Source organism: Chrysochloris asiatica, unplaced genomic scaffold (genome assembly GCF_000296735.1).
Source record: "Chrysochloris asiatica unplaced genomic scaffold, ChrAsi1.0 scaffold00037, whole genome shotgun sequence".
Lineage (NCBI taxonomy): Eukaryota > Metazoa > Chordata > Mammalia > Afrosoricida > Chrysochloridae > Chrysochloris > Chrysochloris asiatica.
The window spans coordinates 23,231,239-23,254,081 of NW_006408555.1; the positions used below are offsets into that span (position 1 = coordinate 23,231,239).

The window sequence follows — 22,843 nt, forward strand, 5'->3', positions numbered from 1 at the left end:
TGTGCACACAGGGTTGTTCCTGCGGGTGGATAAACCGTGCTATGCACTCAGCATTGTGTGAGTTTTTTAATAAAATAATCTCATGCGGCAGGAGGGAAAGGGTCAGGGGTTGGGACCGCCGCCTCTTTGGTCTGTGGCTGGGGAGGACAGGTTCTGCTCAGGTTTGGAAGGATCTATGGGGTGTTGGGACAGAGGCTGAGGTCCAGGTCCTGCAAAGGCAGAAGGAGAAAGAGGCCAAGTTAGAGCTCAGCTGAGTAGATCTGCCAAGCAGCTCCCACCCTGCAACTGGCTTCCTTCCCCCCCTCCCCACTTACCTAGGCTTGGTGACAGGGGCACCTCGAGCTTTGGCCTGCGCTTGAGGACAGGGGAGCGCTGCAGCCGTAGGGGCCGCTCTAGGAGCACAGAGAGTCTTGGGGTGGGTCCTAAAGGCATATCTGTCAAATCCGCTCTTCTCATGTGTGCATGTACACGCATGTGTGCATGTACACGCAAGCACAGTTGCTTTTAGGGACCTCCCCTCCACCCCATTGTCCTCTGAGGCTCCTGCTCTGCAGGAGGTGGGATCAGGACCAGTAGGAAGGGCCTTCTGTCAGACCCTTGCACCTGGCCTTCTGATTTCTCAGCCCCCACCCCCACCCCCACCCCAGACTCAAGCACACGTGGAAGTTTCTGTCCTCACCAGCAGGGGCCTGGAGCTGCTCCTCATGCACAGACACTGCTCGTCGCCCCGCTGAGAGAGGCCGTGGCCTCAGCTGGCCATCTGGGGAAGGCCAGGGTGTTAGGGTATGGCCCCAACAGGTACTACCCTCTCTCTGGCCCTTGTCTCCCACCTCCAGGGTCCCCCGAGAAGTTGAGTTACATCAGAGACTCCTCCAGTGCCCAGGCCTGGGCTGGGGTGGGAGCATACCAGCCTACCTTCATTCCTGGGTCCCAAGCAAGGATCCTCTGGGACACCCAGGCTGTCCGGGGAGGGGCTGGCTCTTCGGGGGCTTGGGCTGGGACATGGGGAAGGGGGGCCTGGGCCATCTTGTTGGCCCCAACCACGACCCCTCAGCTCTGCATTCAGCTGCTGTCCTAGAGTCTTCCAGGTTGCGGGTTCAGGACCCTGGCCCCCTGGGCCAGGTCTACATGAGGGGTCTGAGAGGAGAGACGTGTTACCTCAGGCCAGGGGCCGGGTATTCAAGGTAGGCCTACCCAGTGGCTAACCATCTCCCCCACAGCACACACTGACCACACTCACCGGCAGACACAGAGTGGGTCCTTGACTTGATTGAGATGGGAGGGGTCTCTGTGGAGCTGTCCATTATGTCACCTGCAAGACGGGTCTGGGGGCTCAGGCATCCAACCTTAGCGGTGGAAGGAAAGCCCGACTCCCTCTCCATCCCCCGCCAGAAAAGCAAGTGCCTTGAGGACTGTATCTAGGGACACATCCTAGCCCAAATGTATTGCCCTACCCCAGGGTCCCACTTACCATCTGAGCCAGCCTTCTTGATCTCTCCATCTTTGCTCTATAGGAAACGTGGCAGTCAAACTCCAGCCCTGCCCCACTCCACCCCACCCCACCATTACCCTAACCCTATCCTTTTATTCTTGTCCTTATTTTGTTTATAACCCAGCCACAGAATGTCCATGATGGGTTGGGCAAGAACATGGCAACTCCAGCACCAGTATTCTTAAGAGCTCAAAGTCTGGAATGATGGACAGTTGACCAAGAAACATCCATATTCCTAGACACACACGTAATAGGGCTCTTAATTCTGTGATGCGCTTTCCACACTAATGTTTCTAAATTCAGTCTGAGCTTCCCTTCCTAGGTGTTTCTTGTTTTCCTGAAAAGCTTTCATTAAATGGAATAGTATCCACAGCTGTGGTTCTTACTAGGCACTGTGATTAGAGAGCTGCATTTGCTGGGTGACCATGGAAGGGAGTCAGGGAAGGTCCAGAGATGACAGGGATGCATGAGAGGGAACCAGTGTGTATGTGGGTGGTGAGAGGCTAGAAAGAGGGCAGGGAGCAGCCCCAGAGCAAGGACCATGTAGGGACTCAGAAGTATACCCCAGGGTTAACAGCAGTGAGGTCAAAGAGGTGACCAGGGTCCAGACACCATGGGGTCTTGAAGGGTTAGGAATCTGAAAATCTTGTAAGAAAAAGCCTTAGAGAACTGGATGTTTCAATTGTAGGTGACAAGGTCAGATTTGTTTTGATCTGCAAAGAAAGGACCATTCTAGATCTAAGGGGGAAATATCAGGGGCCAGGGCAGAGACCAAGAGGGGAGAAATGTTGACTCTCGACTGCTATATTGAGGGGCAAGGGGTAGAACCGACAATTAGACCTGTCTGTGTGTCACATCATCCACAGTCTGCCACAAGTCATGTCCCCTGCCCTTCACAGTTGTGCTCTCCCAACTCACTTGCTTCCTCTTGTCTTCAACACCCCCACTGCCTCGGCTCACGCCAATTCTCTGCAGCATCACTTGTACCCTCTGTTCAAAGGATGGGGCCAGTTCTGTGTCTCCCCGTTCCAGGGGCCGCCGCTGAGGACAGAGATTCCTGAGTAGGAAGGAGGCCCAGTACTCTTAGTTCCATAAGAGCCCTCCCCTCCTGTCACTAGGCCTCACCTTGTCAGGTCTGACACCCAGCGCTGCCTCCTCCTCGGTTGGCAACAGTATCATCGAGTAGGCCTTGCTGTCCCGTGTGTAGCGTGGCCGGCTCCTGCGAGCAGTGTCAGGGCTGCTGGTGCCCCCCTCGGCCCCACTAGGCTCCTCACCATGGCCTGGGCGGGTTGGTGGCCGCAGCAGGTCCCCAAAGGTGGCTTTCCGGCTTCGGGGAACTGCCCCAGGGCTGGTCTCTAGGTCAGGCCGTGGCCCTCGTGCTGAACGAGGCTTCTTGAAGGCAAAAAGGGTTCCCAGCTTCTTTCGCAGTGTGCGGGGGACAGGGGTGGTACCTCCTTCAGTGGTCAGGTCCTCCTCAGGGGCCCAGCTGTGGGGACACTCTGAAGTGAGTGGGACGGCCCACAGGACCTCCCACCCTCTCCCACCCTTGGCAACTGTCCCTCACTCACAGGCGATCCTGATGGATCAGCCTTTTGGAGAAGAATTCCTCCACGCCCTCGTCCACTCGGGCACTGAGCCCATTCCCTTCCTGCGGCAGGGCTGGAGGTACCTGGGGGACACCATGAGGGCAAAGATAAGGAAAAAGTGCAGCCCTGGTTTAGGCAACTGGAGGACCAGAAACTAGGGTTACCCTAGGGGGCAGCTGACTGCCCTCCCACTGGTAGGCAGAAATGCTGAATTTCACACCCCCTCACCCATTGCTGTCCTGGGCACACTCCCAGCCCACACCCGTTCTTGTCACAAACCCTGAACCACCCCAGTCACCAGCAGGTTGGCACCCACGCGCCCCCTTGGGTCACACGGTCCCACTTATACCACCCCCTCTACTTCAAACTGTTCCCTGCAGTGCCCCCCCACCCCCACCCCACCTGGCCTGCTGTCGCCTTGGCGGCGCCGGCTGCTGCGTCAGACCCTCTAGGGGGGCCTCAGGCTGGTTCCTCCCCCCTGCCGCTCAGTGTCCGCTGCCCCTGCAGGGACCCAGGCCCCACATCACCCCACACAAACACCCGCTGAACGTGCAGCAGACTCAGGATTGGCTCTGTAGCCCAGTGGTCCCCGAGGGCCCAACATCTTCCAGTAACCCTTGGGGAGCCGGGGCAAGATGGACATCCTCTCTCACACATCCGCCGTTGCCAACCCAAGGCGGAGTCCTATCCGGGCGCACCCCGAACGAAACCCGCACACCCACGGCCCCGACAAAGAATCCAGGGCAAAGCCACCTCCTCACGACCAAGTGGCCTTGGGCCCCCACCTCCCTGCCCGTCATCATCCATGAGGAGCGAACGGACCACCCACGACCCCCAATTCCATCAGCTCCAGAGTCTGGGGAGGACGCTCACCTGGGGGCCCCCCGGTGGCGGACGATGGTGGTGCTGGCGGCGGGGACGCGGCCGGGCCCGGGTCGGATGGCGCAGGGGCTGCCCGGCGGGTGGCAGGTCCATGCGAGGCAGCGGGCCGGCAGGGGGACCCGGGGCGGCCGGGCTCGGAGAGCCGCGCGCAGATGGCCCAGCCTGCGGCTCCGCATCTTCCCCTGGAGCCGCCAGCTCGAGCTCCGGCTCCGCTTCCTCAGCAGTACCTGAAGAGAGAGCTCTGAGGCCGGGAAGAAGCTGAAGTGGCGGCGGTAAGGTGGCGGGGGACCCGCCCAGGGCGCGGGGAGGGGCCCGGCTGCACCGCCCGCCCCCCGCCCCTCCCCCCGCCGCTGTCCGCGGTGCTGAGCGCGGCCCCGAGCACGCGCGGTTCTGTGCCTCCTGCAAGTGTGCTCAAAGGAAGGGGGTGGGGAGGCAGGGCGACGACTGGCGGAGGCAGTGTCCTGGCACTGGTCTGCTCAGGTCCAGCTCTCTGCTGGCTACAGGAGACGCCCACCTGCAGGTTCATGGGGGCCCTGACCTGGCCCAGTCATGGGTAGGGAGAGCACAGGAAGACTGAGAGTGGGCCCAGGTCCCCAGCACTAAAGGAGCTTAAGCCCCGCTCAAGTAAGGCCAGCCTTCCCTCCAGGTCCTGACTTACTGAGAGTGGAGAGGACCAGGTGAAGACAATGACTTGGTTCAGGCCATTTCCATGGAGGAGGACTTACATCCTGCTGAGGAGAGCACAGAATTAGCCTGGAGGTAGAGGAGCACAACCCAAGAACTAGTTCCCCACCTTCCAGCCCCAGAACAAGATGGGGAACACTGGGATCACCTACCCTCTCCTCTTCCTCCTCCTCCTCCTCTTCAGGGGAGAAAAGGCCTTCCAGCTCCCCAGATCCAAGGGGGCTGCGCTGGCCCTGATGCAGTGCTGATAAGGTGGAGGGCACTGCCACTGTTGCCTGCTGTGCCAGACTCTCTACCTGTAATACCAAGCACCTCAGAGCCTCAGCCAAGTGCCCACCAGTGCTATGGGACCCCTGAGGTATCCCTGGACTGTCTGGATGTGTATGCACTATACACACACATCTCCTTCTCACCAGTCGATCTTGGGCTGCCCTCAGACCCACCACAGCTTGAGTTACAATGCTCTCTGACAAGGTCCCTGTGACTGACAGCTGAATGTCTCTGAGGACAGGAGAGTTCACAGGTTAGTGTGCTGACCCTGACCCAGCAGTACCCAACCCAGTCCCATGCAGCCTACCGGAGCCTAGTGAAGGCATCTTGCAGTAGCTGCTCTGGGAGCAGCTCCGGGAGGCCTCTTGAACCTGCCAGAAGCCCTTCGAGCTGTTCCCTCCAGCCAGGTTCCTGCAGCATCTGAGGGTAGAGGTTCCTCATTGTGTCCAGTGTGGCCTGAGTAAAGTCCTAGGCAAAGGTCAGATATGGAGAGGATATAGCTAAGGACCAGGTCACTTGACTTTGCTCTGACCTGACAGAACACTGGCTCTGTGAACATGACAATCAAGCCTTCATGATGAAACGCAGGCTCACCTGGATGTCCTGGCGGCAAACCTCGCCCACCTGTCCCAGCAGGACCTCCAGCTTTTGTTGCAGCTGCCAGTGATGACTTGGTGAACTCCCAGCCTCATACAGAATGGGGAGAACCTAGAGGGGTTCAAAGAGAAAAAAGAGGCACAGACTGAAGCCTGACCAAGAGAGGGAGGGCTCTCCTGGGTCGGCGTGGGGGGAAGCTCACACTGAGAGAGAAGTTGGCATTGCAGATGGCATCCTCAGCCTGGCGCACAGCAGCTTCACCCTGGGGTCCAGACTCACAGCCCAGCAGTTCCACCACTTCCTGCATCGACTTACATAGTTTGTTCACTTCCTAGGGGGCGGGCATCAGGCATCAGTCCCAGCTGAGTCTTCTAGTCTCCCAGATTGTGGCTTCTCTCTCCCCCACCTCCCCTGAGGTCTTGAGCAAGGTGTGAATCAGGTCCTGAAGCTGACACCACCATGCCAACCACTTAGGAACACAACCAGCTCCAGGAGGGAGAGCAGTGTTCCCTCCTTTGGTTCCTTTTTGGGACTTTATATACACTTCCCTCAGGAGTTCTGGTGATGCTGTAGGATAAGCACTGGCCCATTAACCCCAAGATTGGCAACTGAAATCCACCAGTTGCTTCACAGGAGAAAGATGAGGCTTTCTGCTCCTGTAAAAATTTACAGCCTTGGAAACACTTTACAGGGTCACTATGAGTTGCAGTCAACTCAGTGGCGGTGGGTTTGGTTTGGGGTTTTTAAATATGAACTTCCCAAGGGAATGGAGGTGTCTAGAATGGGAAGGAAAAGAGCTGTTAGCCCTGTCTATGTTTAGAAGCTATCTGTCTACCTACCACATAAAAGATAGACTGAGGTGCAGAAGTGTGTGAGTGAGAATCTCAGAGGGAAGGACCAGGAGAAGCGGAGCAGGATGGCTGAGGGTAAGAACTGCTCAGGAGGTAGGACAGGGAGGTTTGTGAGAGTTCCAGTGTGATCAGGAGGGATCTGGAAGGATGTCCATGCCCCTGTCCCTTGTGCCTACTGGACAGTAGAGTTGGTGGGAGGCATGTAGAACGTGAGGCTCCTGCAGGACTCTGGAGCTTAGAAGAGATTTAAGATTTGGGAATTGAAAGGTGGGAGTAGCTCACAAAGGTAATGAGAGAGACAAGACAAAATGTGATTGTTTGGCTACATAGAAAGTCAGTGGAGAGAGGAAGGGAAATCTGTGAATAAGGCTGCAGCCGGACTGGAAAGTTGAGCAAGAATTTGTTAATATCCTTGTCTTTAACAAGGAACCCAGGTGGCACAGTGATTAAGGGCTCAGCTGGTTAACGTAAAGGTCCACAGTTCTAACCTGCCAGTCACTTCGTGAGAAAAGTAAGTGGCAGCTTACTTTTATCAAGACTTGGAAACTCTCTGGGGCAGCTCTAGTCTATCCTATAGGGTCGCTGTTAGTCGGAATCAATTTAATGGCAATAGGTTTAACTTTTGTTGGATTTTTTTTTGGGGGGGGGGAGTTTGCTTGTCTTTAACAAAAAAGCCTGTTTAAATGCTTAAAGCAAGAAGTGTTGTGTAGGGAGCTATTTGAGGAACCACTGATCCGGCTCCAAACCAAGAAGAGTGCCTTGTTTGGGACAACAGGCCCCAGACATCCTGGCCCCAGGAAAGGCACTCTCAGGTTCATAGAGGCTCCCAGGTGCCACAGTTATTCTCCTCCGTGGTTACGAATCGGGTTGCTAATCTCACGGTCAGCTGTTCGAAATTACCAGCTGTTCCTCGGGAGAAAGATGAGGCTTTCTGCTCCCATAAAGATTTACAGCCACGGCACATAACAACGACAACTGAGGGTACTGGAAGTTGGAGGAGGAGACACTGACTGACCTGCTCCGAGGGGTTTGAAACCAGACCCAGTGGCTGCAGACGCGAGGCACGGTTAGAAGAAACGGGCTCTGCGCGGTTATTCCTCAGGAGACAGGCTTGGATCTGGGGGGCAAGGAACCGTGAGACGTGCAGGGGGCGGGCCATGGCGCAGAGAAGGGGAGGGGCGGGAATTCCCACCTGATGCACTGCACGTGCTGTCAGTTCTGGGCGGCTGCGCTGTGCCTGGGCCACGTCATGTAGTGGCAGAGGCATGGCCTTCAGGCTGCGGTTCTGCTCCAGGGCCTGCGCCACGTCCAGCAGGCCCAGCGCAGACGTGTGGTTCCGGTCCCAGACCACAGACCTGGTTCCAGCCCGGCTTCAGTCGGGCGCGGAGCTCCGCAAGGCCCCGCCCAACCGCTAGCCTTATTGGTTTGCCTTGCTGACCAGCCCGCTCCATTTGCTCCGCCCCATTCTGCCCCGCCCATCACCCATCCTTAGGCTTCTCTCCATTTGACCACACCTTCCGTGCCACGCCCTTCTCTCCCATTGGTCCAACCCTCCATTCTGGCCCTGCCCACCGGAGCTGGGTGTTGACCCGCAGCGCCTTGGCTAGCATCTTGGCGCCGGCGTCACCCATGGCATTGCCGCTGATGTCCAGTGCAGTCAGGTTAGGGTTGGTGCCTAAGGCCCGGAGCAGAACGTTGGCCCCCAGCTTCAGCCGCGACTCAGCCACAGACAGAGACTGCAGGGGCTGGGATTCAGAGAAAGGCCATTGATGGGTAGTATCAGGAGTCAGTAGAGAGGGTAGGTCACAGGGCCTGGGGAGGAGTCAAAGGGCCACAGGGGTCCATTGCCTGAGGACCCTGCAAGGTGCCGTGAACTCACACAGTCGTCATCCTGCATGAGCTGGACAATCCGGTGCAGGACGTCGTCCAGGGTCTCCCTGTGGGCAGGGGCTGCTGTTTGGGGGAACTGGGTGGTGGGGTGCTGCCTGGGAGACCAGGAGTGGGGTGGGAGCTCACTTGCAGCGGACGTTGAAGTTTCTTCCAAGCGCCACATGTCGCAGGGACCGGCTCCTTCCAATGGCTAGCACCAGAGTCACCATGTCTGAACCGAAACCTGAGGGTGGCTTGGGTCACTAATAAGGCTGGGTTACAAAAGTAGGGTGGGGTGCTGGAAACTGGGTGGGTGATGGGAGAATGAATGGGTTTCCCGGTGGCCTTACCATTATCCCCGAGATCCAGGGAACTCAAGGCACCTGCATCACACACCAAGTCTTGGATCACTTGAGCACCCGCAGAGCGAAGCTGAAGGTGGGAGGTAGGGGAACTCAGGTCACTCAGACCAAGGGTGGGGCATGGTGGGCAGTCTCCACCACTTTCCAGATCACTCTGAAGGTATGGGCCCACTGCAAGCCCTACCTCACATGCGCTGAGGTCCAGGTGCAGATCACCTATGTGCGTGTTGAAGGCGAGGCCTTCTAACAGGGCCCTGAGATGAAATGTCACAGATGGAGAGCTGGGCCAACACATGGCCTGCACAGGGAGCCCCAGGGGCCCAGTGAGCACCAAGAAGGTGGGGCATGAGCAGAGTGAGGCACTGGAGGGTGGCCTGGTGTGGGTGGTGGCCACTTACTCCTGGGGGTGGGTGCAGAGGGGAGGTTATAGGTAACAACACTGACCTGACAGCATTAGGTGACAACTTACAGCCTGCCAGGCCCAGGTGCCGCAGTGCCCCTGCACGACTGAGGAAGAGCTGCACTGCAGCTGGTGCAGTTCTGGACTTCCTGGGTAGGGGAGCAGGAGAAGTGGGCTTCTGCATGCAGGAAGGTAGTTCCTGGCATCCCCCCACCCCAATGCGTCCCCTTACGTGCGGGAGAAGACGGCCTTTGAAGCATCAAGGTGGGTGAGGCTGGCGCAGCAACCGAGGGACAGCGCCGCAAAGAGCTGCAGGCAGAGGGTGAAGCCGCCAGAGGAATGAGCCTTGTTCCACCCTCCAGTGTACCTCATCCCAACATTGATTGTTTGTGTCCGGGTCACACACACACCCACACACACCCCGCCCCCGGCCCGTCGCCCCACCAAGTGCCCTCTCACAGTGTCCAGGGCTGTATCAGTGGCTGCTAGATTCAGGAATGACAGAACGTTAGGACGGCTCAGGAAACTATAGAGGCCCTGGTGGGAGAGTGAGTTTGGGAAAGCTGAGTGAGGGCAGCCTTGCCAGGAGCTTCATGTGCCCGATCTCTGCTCAGGAAGACAGCCACTTACCCCATTGTCTTCTGAAGGCCCCAGTGCTCCTGGGTTTGCAGACAGGTCCAGGTGGGTCAGAGTACAGTCAAAGGCCACATTGGTGGCCAGTGCCCGACCAAGGGCCCTCATCCCTGGTGGGTGGGTGAGGGGCTCAGCAATCAGGCCTATCTTCCACCTACCCCATCCCTTCCTTTGCCTGGCCTACCTCGAGGCGTCAACCCTGTCTGTGCTAGGTTGAGCTTTCTCAGGGCTTTTGAACGCTGTTCTAGGTGTCTGCTAAGTGCAGCCACACCTAGAAGATGGGAGAGCCATGTGAGTCTCACCTGTTCCAGCCACCAGCCCTGGGATCCCCAAGCTCCGTCATACCTCGATCATCCAGCAGATTCCCTGCCAGACTGAGTTCCTGCAGCCCAGAGCTCAAGTTTCCTGCCAGCGCCTGGGCCAACCGTCGGACAAAGTCTCTGGCGACCAAACCCTAGGTGTGAGACCCTCACCCTGGATACCAAACTCCTCCCCAGGCTCCCAGTGCCCCAATTCCCAGCTCTTCCTTTCATCCCCTCTCACCCTCTCAGGCCACAGGTCTCCAGCACCAGCTCTTCCAGGTGCGATGACTGACTCATCATGTGCAGAATCTGCTCCGAGACCTCAAGGCTCTGAGAACCAGGAGGAGGTTCAGCTCGCTGCACCTTGGCCCAGGACCGCCAACTCCACCCTGCCCCTGTGCCCTCACCAGCTTCATGTCAACACAGGAGAGGCACCGGAACCACAGGTTGTAGGACAGGGCAGCCACACTCAAGGCCAGGTCCCTGGATCAAGGGAGAGTGGGCAGAGTTCAGGGTCATCTGTCCAGATCCTAGGCCTAGGACCCCTATCCATGGGGAGGCTGAGGCCTAGGAATGCGGGTTCTGGAATCTTTCTCCCCTTATTCCTAGCAGGCCACACACCGACTGCAGAGGTGGCTAAAGTCTCCCAGGCTGAAATGGCGGCAGTTCTGACGATGGTAGACAGTGTCCACATCCTGGACAGGGAGAAATTGTCTATACAGGCTTGAGACCACAAAGGGTGGAGAGGTGTTCAGCTCACTGGGGGTGAGGTCAGATGTATCCACAGCCCCCAGAAAGGGTCCTGCCCTCACCCACTCAATCTCCTCTCGGAAGGGGAAGCCATTGTAGTCACACAGAGCCTCGTAGGTCTCCAAGAAGCCACCTGGGAATGTGCCAGGAATATGACAGGGAGGAGAGAGACGTAAAGAGAAACAGAGGAAAAGCAGACCCAGGCTGGGTGGTGTTTGTGACCCCAGGGGCTCTGTTCAGCATGAGAACTTGCCCCAATTCCAGGGATCTGGAGCTGCAGGCTGGGATAGGCCTTGGTCCTTACCACAGGGTCTGCCAGCTGTGGTGACCTCTGTGGGGCTGTTTTTCTCCAGTTGAGCTAGCATTGAGGGGGGTGTAGGACTCCGGAATAGCTTCCTGGGAGAAGGAATAGAGGAGGAAGGAGCAAAGGACCTCTAGCTGCTGGAATGGGATAGAGTTCACCATGCTCACCCATAGCAGCCCCTACTGCCCTCCTACTGGGCAGTCCCTTGCAGTTGCTAGGCCTCACCCAAGGGCGGAGCGAGGGAAGACCCTTTTGATGGCGGCAGTGATGTGCTGGGCCAGCTGTTCCAGGGCAGCCACCCCAGAAAACTCCAGAACCAACTTAGGCAGTGACTCCAGCTCAAAGGTGACCTGTGAAGGGAAGGCTGCTGGGCTTGGGCTCCACATGTGGGACCCGGTAGGGATAACAGGTACACTCCAAGCTGCAAGCCCAGGTGGTGTCCTAGCTGCCTCACCTGAGGGGGTGTCTCCTGCAGGGCCATGGCCTGGACCTCCAGGTAGCTGAATGTGCAGTCCACCTAGGGAGTACGTGGATCAGCTGGGCCCAAGCCCTGAGCCCCACCCTGGACTAAGAGCTGCTGGCACCCAGTGCTGTTGGAAGTGCAAAGCCCAGAAGCACAGGACGGATAATGGTAGATGCAGCTCCTAGAGAGGAGTGGTGGCCAGGTTCCAGGACTCACTCTTAGGGGAAGGCAGGTGTGCAGCAGGTAAGCCCTCCATCGTAGCAGTGCCTGTGAGGAGGAGACAGGGTTTGACAGCCTGATCATATAAGGCTCTTTCTGTCTGGGCCTCAGCCCTCCCGACTCCCTGCCCTCTGCCATACCAGGATGTGTCTTCTCTCAGCACCCTCCTGCTCGGGAAGCCAGGCTTGCAGCAGCAGCTCCACTTCTTTGGGCCACAGAAACCTGGTGATCTGGCCTGTGGAGGGGCAACCTGCTGGGTGATTTTAGTCCTTCCTCAAGACCCATCTGTGGCCAGGTCTGTGTCATGCTGGGGCCTGGAGGCTCCTCTGTGAGTCAGCAAGGAAGGAGGGAGGGGGACCTAGGGGCCAAGCCCTCCAGAGGAGGCGCAAAGAAAACTTGCCGAGTGTCCTAGGGTGCTAGTGAGCCCAGCTTTGGGGGCTACATATTTAAGAAGGGCCAGCGCTTACCTCTCAGCTCACAGGATATGCCGTCGGGGGTCTGGGCCATAGGGCCTGACCTGGGTGGCCCGAAAAGCCGACGAACTCCGGCGGGAAACAGGCGCACACAGGAAGCCCAGAGCAGCCACCTGCTCCTCTAGCAGCGGAAGGTGCGCACTGCTTCCTGCCAGACCGCCCCCGGCCCAGCTCCACCCCGCCCGGGCAGCGGGGTGTGGGGTGAGGGCAGAGCCCCAGCAGCCTGCCCGCCCCTTCGTACTGGAACGTGGGGTGGGGACTTGTGTGGCCAAGACCCCTCTCGCTCTGCTTAGCTCCCCACCATCACCCAATAGCGCCATCCTGGCCGTGAGCACCAGGGGGCGCTGCCCGCCAGTGAATTCCCGAAACTAACCCTTTTAAATCAAGGTTGGGGAGGTGAACCAGGGGCCTGACAGCCTGGGCGATAGTTCAGTGAGGAGTGCCTGAGTACTGGGGTTCGTGGCCTCCTTAGGGATCTACGAGTGGCTCCAGAAGCTTCTCTCTGCTACGGTCCTAGGCTGTGTGTCCAGGGGCCCTCAGGAGTGCCTTGTGCTAAGGTCCAAAGGAGGTCAAGAAGGGTGATTCAGGAGCAAAAAACAGCTGCCTGTTTTTGCCAAAGAAACTAAGGTCTCCAGAGCAGGAAGGGTCAGAGATCATGGAGTGAGAGGTCTGCCAGTTAGCAGTCTAAAACGAATTTTTGTCCAGTTGGTTCTGACTCAGGGTGGCCTCCCGTGTTTCAGAAAACTGCACTCCATGGCGTTTTCAATGGCTGTGACCTTTTAGAAACACTTCTCTAGGACTTTCATCCCAGGTGCCTCTGGATAGATTTGAACCACTAAACCATTTACACCACTCAGACACTGCCAGTCACATGCTGCCCTAGAAAAGACCAGGAACCAGGATTCTGGAGGGCTCAAGGAAGGGACTGAAGTTTTTCCTTACATTACAGTTGAATCACACTCTACTTAGGAGATAAGGAGCAGTCTTCTAGAACACAGGCAGGTATAAGCTGGAGAGTCGGCAAGAGGTGAGGTACAAGGCAGTGATCCCTTGTTTTTTTTCTTTATCTCTAGCTAGCTTTTTCCACCTGAGGCTTGGAGACAGTGGGAACACAAAGCGTCCTCCAGTCAGCTGGCCTCCACTCCCCACCGCCGCCCCCCCCCAAAAAGAGAGAGAACATCTCGTCTCCCACTTGCTAGATTCTCCAAATGTTGGGACAAAGTAGAAACTAAATAGTAGCAACTTGAGCAAAGTGTCCTTTCATACAACAGGAACATGATGTGATAGCTGGGGGCTGGCAGGTGAAGACTCAGTGGAGACTAAAGCAAACAAGAGGCAGCCCTGTTCTGCTGCCTTCATGTTTGAAAGGCAAGAATTACGATTAAGACTGCTTCTAGGACCACATAAAATTCAGACTGTTTGTAGGGTGAGAACTCAGTAGATATCACCCCATTTACAATGGTGAAAACACAGATTCTGAAGCCACTCTGCCTGAGCTAAACTCTAGCTGTTTGACATTCAACAAGCACCTTAGCCTCTGTGCTTCTTCTAGTTCGTCTCTGAAAACAGGAGCTAATAATTTGCCTTCAAGTGTTGTTATAAGGATGACTTGCTTATGAAAAGATATGTTCACAGCAGTGCCTGGCACTTGGCAAACAATCACATTAACCAACATTACCATGGCAATCTTCAAACCCCCAAACAGAACTATAAAAAGTCCACCTAACAGTAACTTTTCTGTTTAGTGACAAGGGCGAGAGAGCTATCAAATGGAATCTCCTAGCTGTGTGTGACCAGTCCAGGGAATGCTCTGGCACTGGAGACAGGGTGGGGAGGGAGCATGGCACAGATAAAGGTTGCTGAGGAGCAAATCAGGAAGGCCCGTGGGGCTGGTCAGCTATCTTCTAGAACTGCTAGTGGTCAGGATAATGGTGACAAAACAAACTTGACAACTGGTATCAGAGCCTAATTGAACACATGGATCAAGCTCCTTTAGGCAATGTTCTATGAGAAAGAGGCTTTCGGCTTGTCTGTGTTCTGGACAGCTTGGCAGGCCATGGGTACAGGAAATGGGAAAAGCTCACCAGCAGGATTCAGTCCCACCAGATCTGAGTACCACAGGATGGGGATGGGTGCTGCCTCTAGGGTGGGTCAGGGTTTACCTCTGATTGGTGTATTTATTTACCTTTGATGGTTTTAAGACAGGATCCTTAGGGGTAAGGGACAAGTTGGGTATGGATAATGATAATAGTTCAGTAACAAGATGAGAATAATGTTACTGTGAAAATTATTGAAAAGGCAAATGTTTTGTTACATATTTACAATAAATTTTTCAAAACAAAAACCCCCTGAACTTGCAGAATACATAATCAACGTTGTGGCATTGTACAGATATACATTGTTACACGGTCTTTCCTTGGCTGTGGGTACTCTCACCAAAATGAAAAGAAAAACAACACCGGATCCTTCCGAGCAGCAGCATGACAGGCTCCTGAGCTAGCTGAGCTGGGCAGCAGTGGTCGGCGGTGAACCCAGCCCAGGCGTGGGAAGGAGATCACTGATTGAGCACTGAAGGAGCTGCAAACAGGTTAGACAAGCTCTATCGCATGGTGAAGGAGCCCTAGTGGTACAATGGTTTAAGCTCTGGCTCTGCTGAAGAAAGACCTGGCAATCTGTTAATGGAAAAATTACAGCTTAGAAAACCCTATGGGGCAATTCAACACATTTTAAACATGTGGTCACTATGAGTAAAAATCAACTTGACAGCACCTAGTGACACACTATAGGATAAGCATTGGACTGCACGGTGGCAGTTCAAAGTCATCAGCTGCTTCTTGGAAACCCTATACAGGATCACGATGAGTTGGAACGAACTCAACAGCACGTAACAAAAAGCAACAGTGACAACTGTGGGTGAGAACTGACTTCTGCTGGTTTTAGTTTGAATGGAGTCTCACAGGATGCATTGTGGGCTATGCAAAAAGGCCTTTTGGCCTTAATTCCTTCACATTGTCACTCTTCTTGCACCCTCTCCAACCAAAACAAATCCATCTCCAACCTTTGAAAGTAATGTTGCAATCAGAAATTTGGAAACTATGTTGTAGGTACAGGCACATGTCTCATTGTTCTGCCCAAATTTCTCATTAAAAGAAAACTTGATTTTTAAGAAACTAGGTGCTTACTCAAAAACTTTCGGTAAGGGGCATTGGCCCCAGTGGGGGATTAGCTCACCCTTGAGCTCTAACAGCTGCTCTGACTCCAAAGTCCCTAGGATTGATTTCTTGGCAGAGGTGACTACCTACAAGTTCCTCTCCAGTCCCCCGGCTCCTCCCTTGGCTACGTGGCTGTGGCTGTGACTGCTCCTGAGGTGGTGGCCAGAGCTGGCCGCTCTCCACCCACTCACCTCTCTACTACTTTCAGGGAGTCAAACTTGCAGCAGGAAGCACTCAACATCCTGTCATCAGCCAAGACCGCCTCTTCCCATCTGTTAGCGAGGAAGTGGCATCCCAGGAACACAGCTTGTCTCTGAAGGGCCAGAAGGCCTGAACAGCTCCACCTGGTACAATGTGATGCTCTTCTGGGAAGACCCTGCCCCCCACCAGGCAGGAACCACATGAGTCGGATCGTTTGGAGCACTTGTTTATCCGTTATGATTTATTAGCTGTACAGCAGTAGATTCTCTTCCCCAGCTTTCAACCCATTACATATTTTATTACAGGTCTCATGTTGGTATCTGAAAATAATGAAAAAAGATCACACAGTACAGCTAAGTACAAAATGCATCAACCTAGAGTCTGATGGCCCTCTTAAAAGCAATACACAGAAGAAAAGTGTTTGAAATCAGCAAGACGGAGGCGCTCTAAAAAACATATTTTAAACATGTGACAGTTCATGTGCAAGAATCACTTTTTAGTTGGTTTGTTTCACATTCTTCTTCTATTTTATTTTTTGAGGATCCAAAGTTTAAATTACTGACCTAGTAAAATTTTCTGGCCCAGCTTCATAATGGCTGCTGTGACCCACTCATAATCACTTCCTGGTGGATAGAGGATTTTATAAAACACAAAATTCAGCTACAAACAGAGCAAAGAAAATGTAGATGGGCAATCATAACTGAAAGTTCATTGTACAAGGTTCAGCTGCTGGCTCCCTGGGCTGGAAATCACGATCTTCCGCGTGGGTGTCCGTCACTGGCAGGCAGCAGTCTGGGTGCTGTCCTGCTACATGATTGTAATCTGATTCTTTGTCAACGTTTGCACACAAGTCTGTGGTAACTTAATTTCCAAGTAATTCAACTGCTGGGTTTTCTTACACTGTACTTCTTAATTAATGGAAAAGATTAAAATGTAAAAAAAGTTATTTACAAGCTTGACCAAACCAGAAACTTTGCCAAGAAAGTGGCAAAGCTTTCGGGACAGAAACCGATCGTAGCATGCCATACTACTGTGTGCAGCTGACTCCAAGCAAAGGGAGTCAGGGAAAAGCAAAAGCAAAAAAGATTTTAAAAGTCTAAGACCTTCCCAAGTCTGCATTTACAATTAAAAACTCTCCTGGGAAGAAGACCATAGAACTCTGGGAAACCCGGTGGCCATCCTGGAGTGGCTTATATTGAAAGAGAGGGCCTTATGTGTCTTGGTTTCCATCTGAGAAAATGAGTTCAGCTTCCACAATGTCCTCAGCACATCACAGTAAACCCTCAGGAACTCAGACCATTCCATGATTGCTAACACCAAACAGCAAGTCCTAGATAAATCACATTTTCCTAACATCATTCTTGGAAGTTTTAGTTCTCAGTATGTTTGGTAAAATGGTGTAAAATGTTGTTTTTTCCCAAAGCCAAAAGAAGAAAAGAAGGGACAAAAAGATGCAGGCCGTTTAAACACAGCCCTGAGTAGTCCTGGAGCCAAAGGAGGTGCCGCCATCACCGGTCCATCATGCTGAGGATCATCTCAGGCGTGAGGTCTCCGTTGGGTGCATCTGTGGCAGCTGGTTGGGCCTCTTCCTCCCCCTCAGCAGGCTCTGCGTCTGGCTCTTTTTTTACTTCAACTATAATGTTCTCAATTGCACCTGTGTTTTGGTCTTCAACCTGAATGATGGCTGTTGCTGGCAAAAAAGCATGAAAAAAACAAAAACAAAAAAACAAAACCCAAATGCTACATCAAAGACTACAGAGGTTCTTTCAGACATTATATTGAATGTGAGGTCAGCAATATAGCAAAACCTTAATAGTGAATACAGGAAGAGATGAAGATTAAAATGTGGCCATATGTAAAGCCTCAATACTCTAAATAAACTATCAAAGAAATAAATACTGACATTCCTCCTTACATGCCCCCCAAATGACATGTTAAAATTTCTAGTTTGGGTGACTGTGAGTCAAATTTGAGCTTTATAATTGTGTGAGAGGCAGGCAAATGGCTCATGACAAAGACTACTTCATAGAAAGTTTGATATAGTTTTTTTTCTAGGTATTGTACCCGTAGCAGAGTTGGATTTTTTTCCTAGGTATTGTACCCGTAGCAGAGTTGGATTTAAAAAATTCTGAATCTCTCACACATTCTAGCTCCTCATACTAGTTTGCTTACTGTAGAAGTGAGGATCTATACAGTTAAGCTCCTAAGATAGACATTTATGTTTGACATCGGGCATGGCAGAGATATTAAGGTCTGCATTTGTTTAAAAACAAAAAACAACAACAACAAAAAAAACCAACCAACCAATCCAGCGGAGTAGCAAGTGACTTATAATAAATAAGTCACCAACTTGCAGATCTAGAGAGAACCCAAGTGCCTCTGTAATGAAGGCTACGTCTGACACACATGCCATCTCTCACAGACAATCTCAGCACAGAAATGTCTTTCTGCCTCCATCCTTTAAAATTTGGCTTTATTATCCATTACTATCCTTCCAGCCAGTTGCCTGTGACTTTAGTTGTTCTGTGGGCCCCTTCCACATACACACTACCCATCTTATAGAACTTATCTGTCAGTTGTTGTACTGTGGTGGCTTGCCTGTTGCTGTGATTTTAGAAGCTATGCCACCGGTATTTTAAATACCAACAGGGTTACCCATGGTAGACAGGTTTCAGCTGAGCTTCTGGACTAAGACAGACTAGCAGAAAGAGAGATGAACTACTTCTGAATATTTAGTCACTGAAAATCTTAAGAACAGCAGGGGAACACTGTCAAACCAAAATACTGAATGATGAAGAACACCAGAATATTATCAGATATAGTGTTGTTGGAAAGCACTCAAAATAGGACTGGGAAAGAGCTGCCTCCTCAAAGTAGAACTGACAGTGAAGACTCAAATAAATGAAGCAGCTTTCAGGAACCTTCATCTGCTGATGAGGCACAACTCAAAATGAGGAGAGTCAGCAGTAAGAATATATTAATAATTGGAACATAGAGTGAATCTAGAAAAAGTAGAAGTTGTCAAAAATGAAATGGAACACATAAACATCAATATTCTAGACATTAGTGAACTGGAATGGACTGGTATTGGCCACTTGGAATCTGACATCTCATGGTTTACTCTGACAGGAATGACAAATTAAAGAGGAATTGCATCACACTCCATCATCAAAAAGAACATTTCAAGGTCCTGAAGTACAACGCTGTACATAATATCACATGCCTACAAGGAAGACGAGGTAATAAAACTATTCAAAATTTATGCACCAACCACAAAAGCCAGTGATGACGAAATTAAAGAATTCTACCAACTTCTTCAATCTGAAATTGATCAAACATGCAATCAAGATGTATTGATGATTGGAATGCAAGGGTTGGAAACAAAGAGGAAGGGTCACATTGTCACCTTAGGAAAATACAGCAGTGGTGATAACAACGATGCTGGATAGCACATGATAGAATTTTTCAAGACAAATGACTTCTTCACTGCAAACATCTTTTTAAAAAACATACAAGATGACTATACACATGGACCTCACCAGATGGAATAAACAAAAATCAAATTGACTACATCTGTGGAAAGAGACAATAAAAAAAAAGCCAAAACAAGGTCAAGGGCCATCAGTTGCTCACATATGCAAGTTCAAGTTGAAGTTGAAGAAAATTAAAACAAGTCGACAAGAGTCAAAATATGACCTTGAACATATCCTACCGGAATTTAGAGGTCATCTGAACAGATTTGATGAAGTAGACACTAATGAACAAATATCAGAGAAGAGTTGTGGGATGGCACCAAGAACACCATACAGAAGAAAGCAAAAGATCATTAAGAAGACAACAAAGAAGGAAAAGACCAAAATGGAAATCAGAAGGGACTCTGATACTTGTTCTCCAGCAGGACGTACTAATGCAAACAGAAGAAATAAAGTAAAAGCAAACAGAAATTTTCAAAGGGTAGCTCAAGAAGACAAAGTCAAATATTATAATGAAATGTGAAAAGACCTGGAGTTAAGAAACCAAAAGGAAAGAACACGTTCAGCATTTGTCAAGCTGAAAGAACTTAAGGAAAAAAACTCCAAGCTTGACTTGCGATACTGAAGGACTCTACAGAAAAACACTGAATGATGCAAAAAGCATCAAAAGAAGATGGAAGGAATACAGTCACTGTAGCAAAAAGAAATAATCGATGTTCAACGATTTCAAGAGGTAGCATGTATCAAGAGCCAATGAAACGGAAGGAATAAATCCAAGGTACACTGAAGGCATTAGCAAAGAACAAGGCTCCTAAAATTGATGGAATAAAAATGGAAAATTTTCAACAAATTGAGGCAACACTAGAGGCACTCACTCATCTATGCCAAGAAATTCAGAAGACAGCTAGCTGGCCAACTGATTGGAAGAGATCTGTTATTTGTGTCCATTCCAAAGAGAGGTGAACTAATGGAATGCAGAAATCATGGGACAGTATCATTAATATCGTATGCAAGAAAATGTTTGCTATATATAGCTCAAAAACGGCTGCAGCAGTACATTGACAGCCCTCAGGCCGGATTCAGACAGGGATGTAGAATGAGGGATATCATTGCTGACGTCAGATGGATCTTGGCTAAAAGCAGAGAATACCAGAAAGATGTTTACTTGTGCTTTAATAATTATTCAAAGACTTCTGAATGTGTGGACCATGACAAGCTATGGACCATGTTGTAGAGAATAAGTAAGTATTCTGGGACACTTACTTGTGTTCATGAGGAACATGTACATAGACCAAGAGGCAGTTGTTTGAACTGAACAAAGGGACACCGAATGGTTTAAAATCGGGAAAAGTGTGCACCAGGGTTGTATTCTTTCATCATACTTATACAATCTGTATGCTGAGCAAATAATCTGAGAAGCTGGATTATATGAAAAACAACATGGCATCAGGATTGGATGAAGATTCATTCATTAACAATCTGCGATATGCAGATGATACAACCTTGCTTGCTGAAAGCAAAGAGGACTTAAAACACTTAAGAGGACTTAAAAGCCTTCGGTATGGCTTGCACCTCAATGTAAAAAAAGAAAAATCTTCACAACTGGATCAACAAATGACATCAAGATAAATGGAGAAAAGACTGAAGTTTTCAAAGACCAACCATCAATACTCATGGAAGCAGCAGTCAAGAAATCAATGTATTGCATTAAGTAAATCTGCTGCACAAAACCTCTTTGAAGTGTTCAAGACCCAAGATGACAGTTTAAGGACTAACATGTGCATGACCCAAACCATGGTTATTTTTAATAGCCTCATATGCATGTGAAAGTTGGACAGTGAATAAGGAAGACCATAGAGGAATTGATGAATTTGAGTTGTGCTGGGAGTATTAAAAGTATATGGACTGCCAAAAGAACAAACAGATCTGTGTTGGAAGAAGTACAGTCAGAATGCTCCTTAGATGCCAGGATGGTGAGAATTTGTCCCTTGCAATGTGGATATTTTATCAGGAGGGACCAATCCTTGACACTGGTTACTATCAATCATGCTTGGCAAGGTGGCAGCAGCAATGGGCTCAAGCATGGCAAAGATTGTAAGGTTAGCACAAGACTAAGCAGTGATTTGTTCTGATGTGCCTAAGGTTGCTAAGAGTTGGTACTGACTTGATAACCCTTAACAACAACATCTTGTGGATCATAAACATCTTTCTAATGTGGACTCTTACGAGATGAAATGTAACAGGATTCTAGAGGCTATCTCAGATGCTCCTCATAAAAAAGTTCTATAAAGTGTTTTCTGAGAGTTTCTTCCTCACATGACCTGATTATGTTGGTTTAGTTTCCATGTCCATCTCCCTAAAGAACAAGGACTGTCTGGTTCACCCATATTTTGGGACAGGCTGCCAGTCTACTGTGCTGAATGAGACAAGCAACTTACGCTGGGTCTGTTTGGGCTGGTTGGTTCTGCCAGGTGGTCGTCCTCTCCGCTTCTTAGCAGGTGGTGGGGCTGGGGTCACGGGCTGTGGCTCTGGCTCTGGTTCAATTTCTACAGCAGGCTCTTCCTCATCCTCATTGTCATCCAGGTCTGGCTCAGCATTTTCTTCCCATGAAATCAGGAAAACCAGGTGGTGAGGGGCAAGGGGAAGTGTGGCAGAAGAAAAAAATAAAACACAAATCATCATATATTATTCTGTTATGTCTACTTATAGACTTAGTAAGAAAAGTTCATTTCAAAATCCTCTACGCTAGAACTTTCACTACTAGCTTTGAGAGAGTAAACTGGTACAGTAAAAGAATTAAGCAAGTCAACTGGCACACTACCATCAACATTTAAAGTGAACAATCTCTGGTTCTACTTTTTTCTTTTAGCTTTAGATTCAGAATACTAGGTTTCAAATGCTTTGAGACAACTCTGTTATATAACAACACCCCAAAGGAAGGGGAAAATTAAAAATATGAATTGTGAAAATTCCATTATCTTTTAATTCCATTTTTCAACGAGCTTTTGAAAGCCCCTCCATAAAGCAAATGTTCCCTCTGACATGCTGATTGACTTGTTATTTTTCTTTTTAAACTTAATTTTGTTGATAACAGACACCACTTCAACAGTTTCGACATGCGCAGTTCAGTGACACTGGTTACATGCCTCAAGTTGTACAACCATTTTCCCCTTCCTTTTCTGAGTTGTTCCTTCTCTATTCACAGCAATTCACTGTCTGTCCCTAAGGTTCCTATCTAATCTTCCCAGGTGCTGTGTTCAATTTGATCCCCTATACTGGTGGTGTGCTGTGGAGTTGGTTTCAACTCATAGCGACCCTGCATAGTGTTTTTGAGGCTGTAAATCTTTACAGGAACAGAAAGGCTTATCTTTCTCCCACGGAACAGCAAGTAGTTTTGAACTGCTGACCTTGAGGTTGGCAGCCTGATTCATAACCACTACGCTACTAGAGCTCCTTTGATCCCCTATAGACAGCTCTTTAAAAAAGCATAATGCTCAAGGTAGGCCTTTTTTTTCACTAGTTAAGCTAAACAATGGTTTGGTTAAAGAGGACTTCATGGGATCTTTTTAGTTTAAGGGCTTTTTATAAAAGGTAAAAAGCCTTTTTAAAAAGGTAACTTTTGGGATTTAATTCCTAGTTATATAAGGCCCAATGGATAACTTTTTTTTTGCTTTCTCTCTAATGTGTTAACTGTCTCCTTGATAAAATAAAAGTTGCTGTTGTTAGGCGCCATAGAGTCAGTACCAACTCATAGTGTCCCTATGCACTTTGAGCCCATCGTTGCTGCCACTGTGCCAACTTGTTCGTGGCTCTTCCTCTT

The 22,843-nt window shown here is 50.6% G+C and overlaps 2 protein-coding genes across 3 annotated transcripts in view; both read right to left on the reverse strand.

The window, feature by feature from the left end:
• Window positions 1-102: 102 nt before the first annotated feature.
• On the reverse strand, window positions 103-12,230 carry RLTPR (RGD motif, leucine rich repeats, tropomodulin domain and proline-rich containing). The gene is made up of 39 exons (XM_006860245.1): window positions 12,132-12,230; window positions 11,805-11,899; window positions 11,662-11,712; window positions 11,437-11,499; window positions 11,208-11,332; window positions 10,983-11,074; window positions 10,741-10,811; window positions 10,550-10,623; window positions 10,336-10,411; window positions 10,170-10,258; window positions 9,972-10,066; window positions 9,811-9,897; window positions 9,624-9,736; window positions 9,408-9,530; window positions 9,226-9,338; window positions 9,038-9,142; window positions 8,778-8,847; window positions 8,582-8,663; window positions 8,379-8,475; window positions 8,242-8,299; window positions 7,935-8,107; window positions 7,555-7,717; window positions 7,378-7,479; window positions 5,714-5,842; window positions 5,509-5,622; window positions 5,222-5,382; window positions 5,058-5,145; window positions 4,797-4,940; window positions 4,619-4,688; window positions 3,952-4,187; window positions 3,061-3,161; window positions 2,618-2,978; window positions 2,411-2,533; window positions 1,472-1,508; window positions 1,241-1,312; window positions 916-1,137; window positions 680-760; window positions 315-392; window positions 103-209 (listed from the first exon to the last, which is right to left on the reverse strand). The coding sequence occupies exons 1-39, from the start codon at window positions 12,169-12,171 to the stop codon at window positions 103-105; spliced, it is 4,281 nt and encodes a 1,426-aa protein (XP_006860307.1). The 5' UTR covers window positions 12,172-12,230.
• A 3,533-nt stretch (window positions 12,231-15,763) lies between these two features.
• The window catches only part of CTCF (CCCTC-binding factor (zinc finger protein)), a 55,466-nt gene continuing 48,386 nt past the window's right edge, over window positions 15,764-22,843 (reverse strand). The window contains exons 9-10 of one of the 2 annotated variants that reach the window (XM_006860247.1): window positions 21,462-21,623; window positions 15,764-17,240 (exon numbers count right to left, since the gene is read on the reverse strand). In XM_006860247.1, the coding sequence (XP_006860309.1) occupies window positions 17,059-17,240; window positions 21,462-21,623 (344 nt within the window). In that variant the 3' untranslated portion in view covers window positions 15,764-17,058. The remainder of the gene's footprint in view (window positions 17,241-21,461; window positions 21,624-22,843) is intronic. The other variant, XM_006860246.1, reaches the window with a different exon arrangement.

Coding starts and splice junctions, on each gene's coding strand:
- RLTPR (XM_006860245.1), bottom strand. CDS start 12,171: ATGGCCCAGACCCCCGACGGCATATCCTGTGAGCTGAGAG. Junction 4,689..4,796: donor AGGAGGAGGAAGAGGAGAGG/GTAGGTGATCCC, acceptor TCTCCTCAGCAG/GATGTAAGTCCTCCTCCATG. Junction 1,138..1,240: donor GACCCACTCTGTGTCTGCCG/GTGAGTGTGGTC, acceptor CTCTCCTCTCAG/ACCCCTCATGTAGACCTGGC.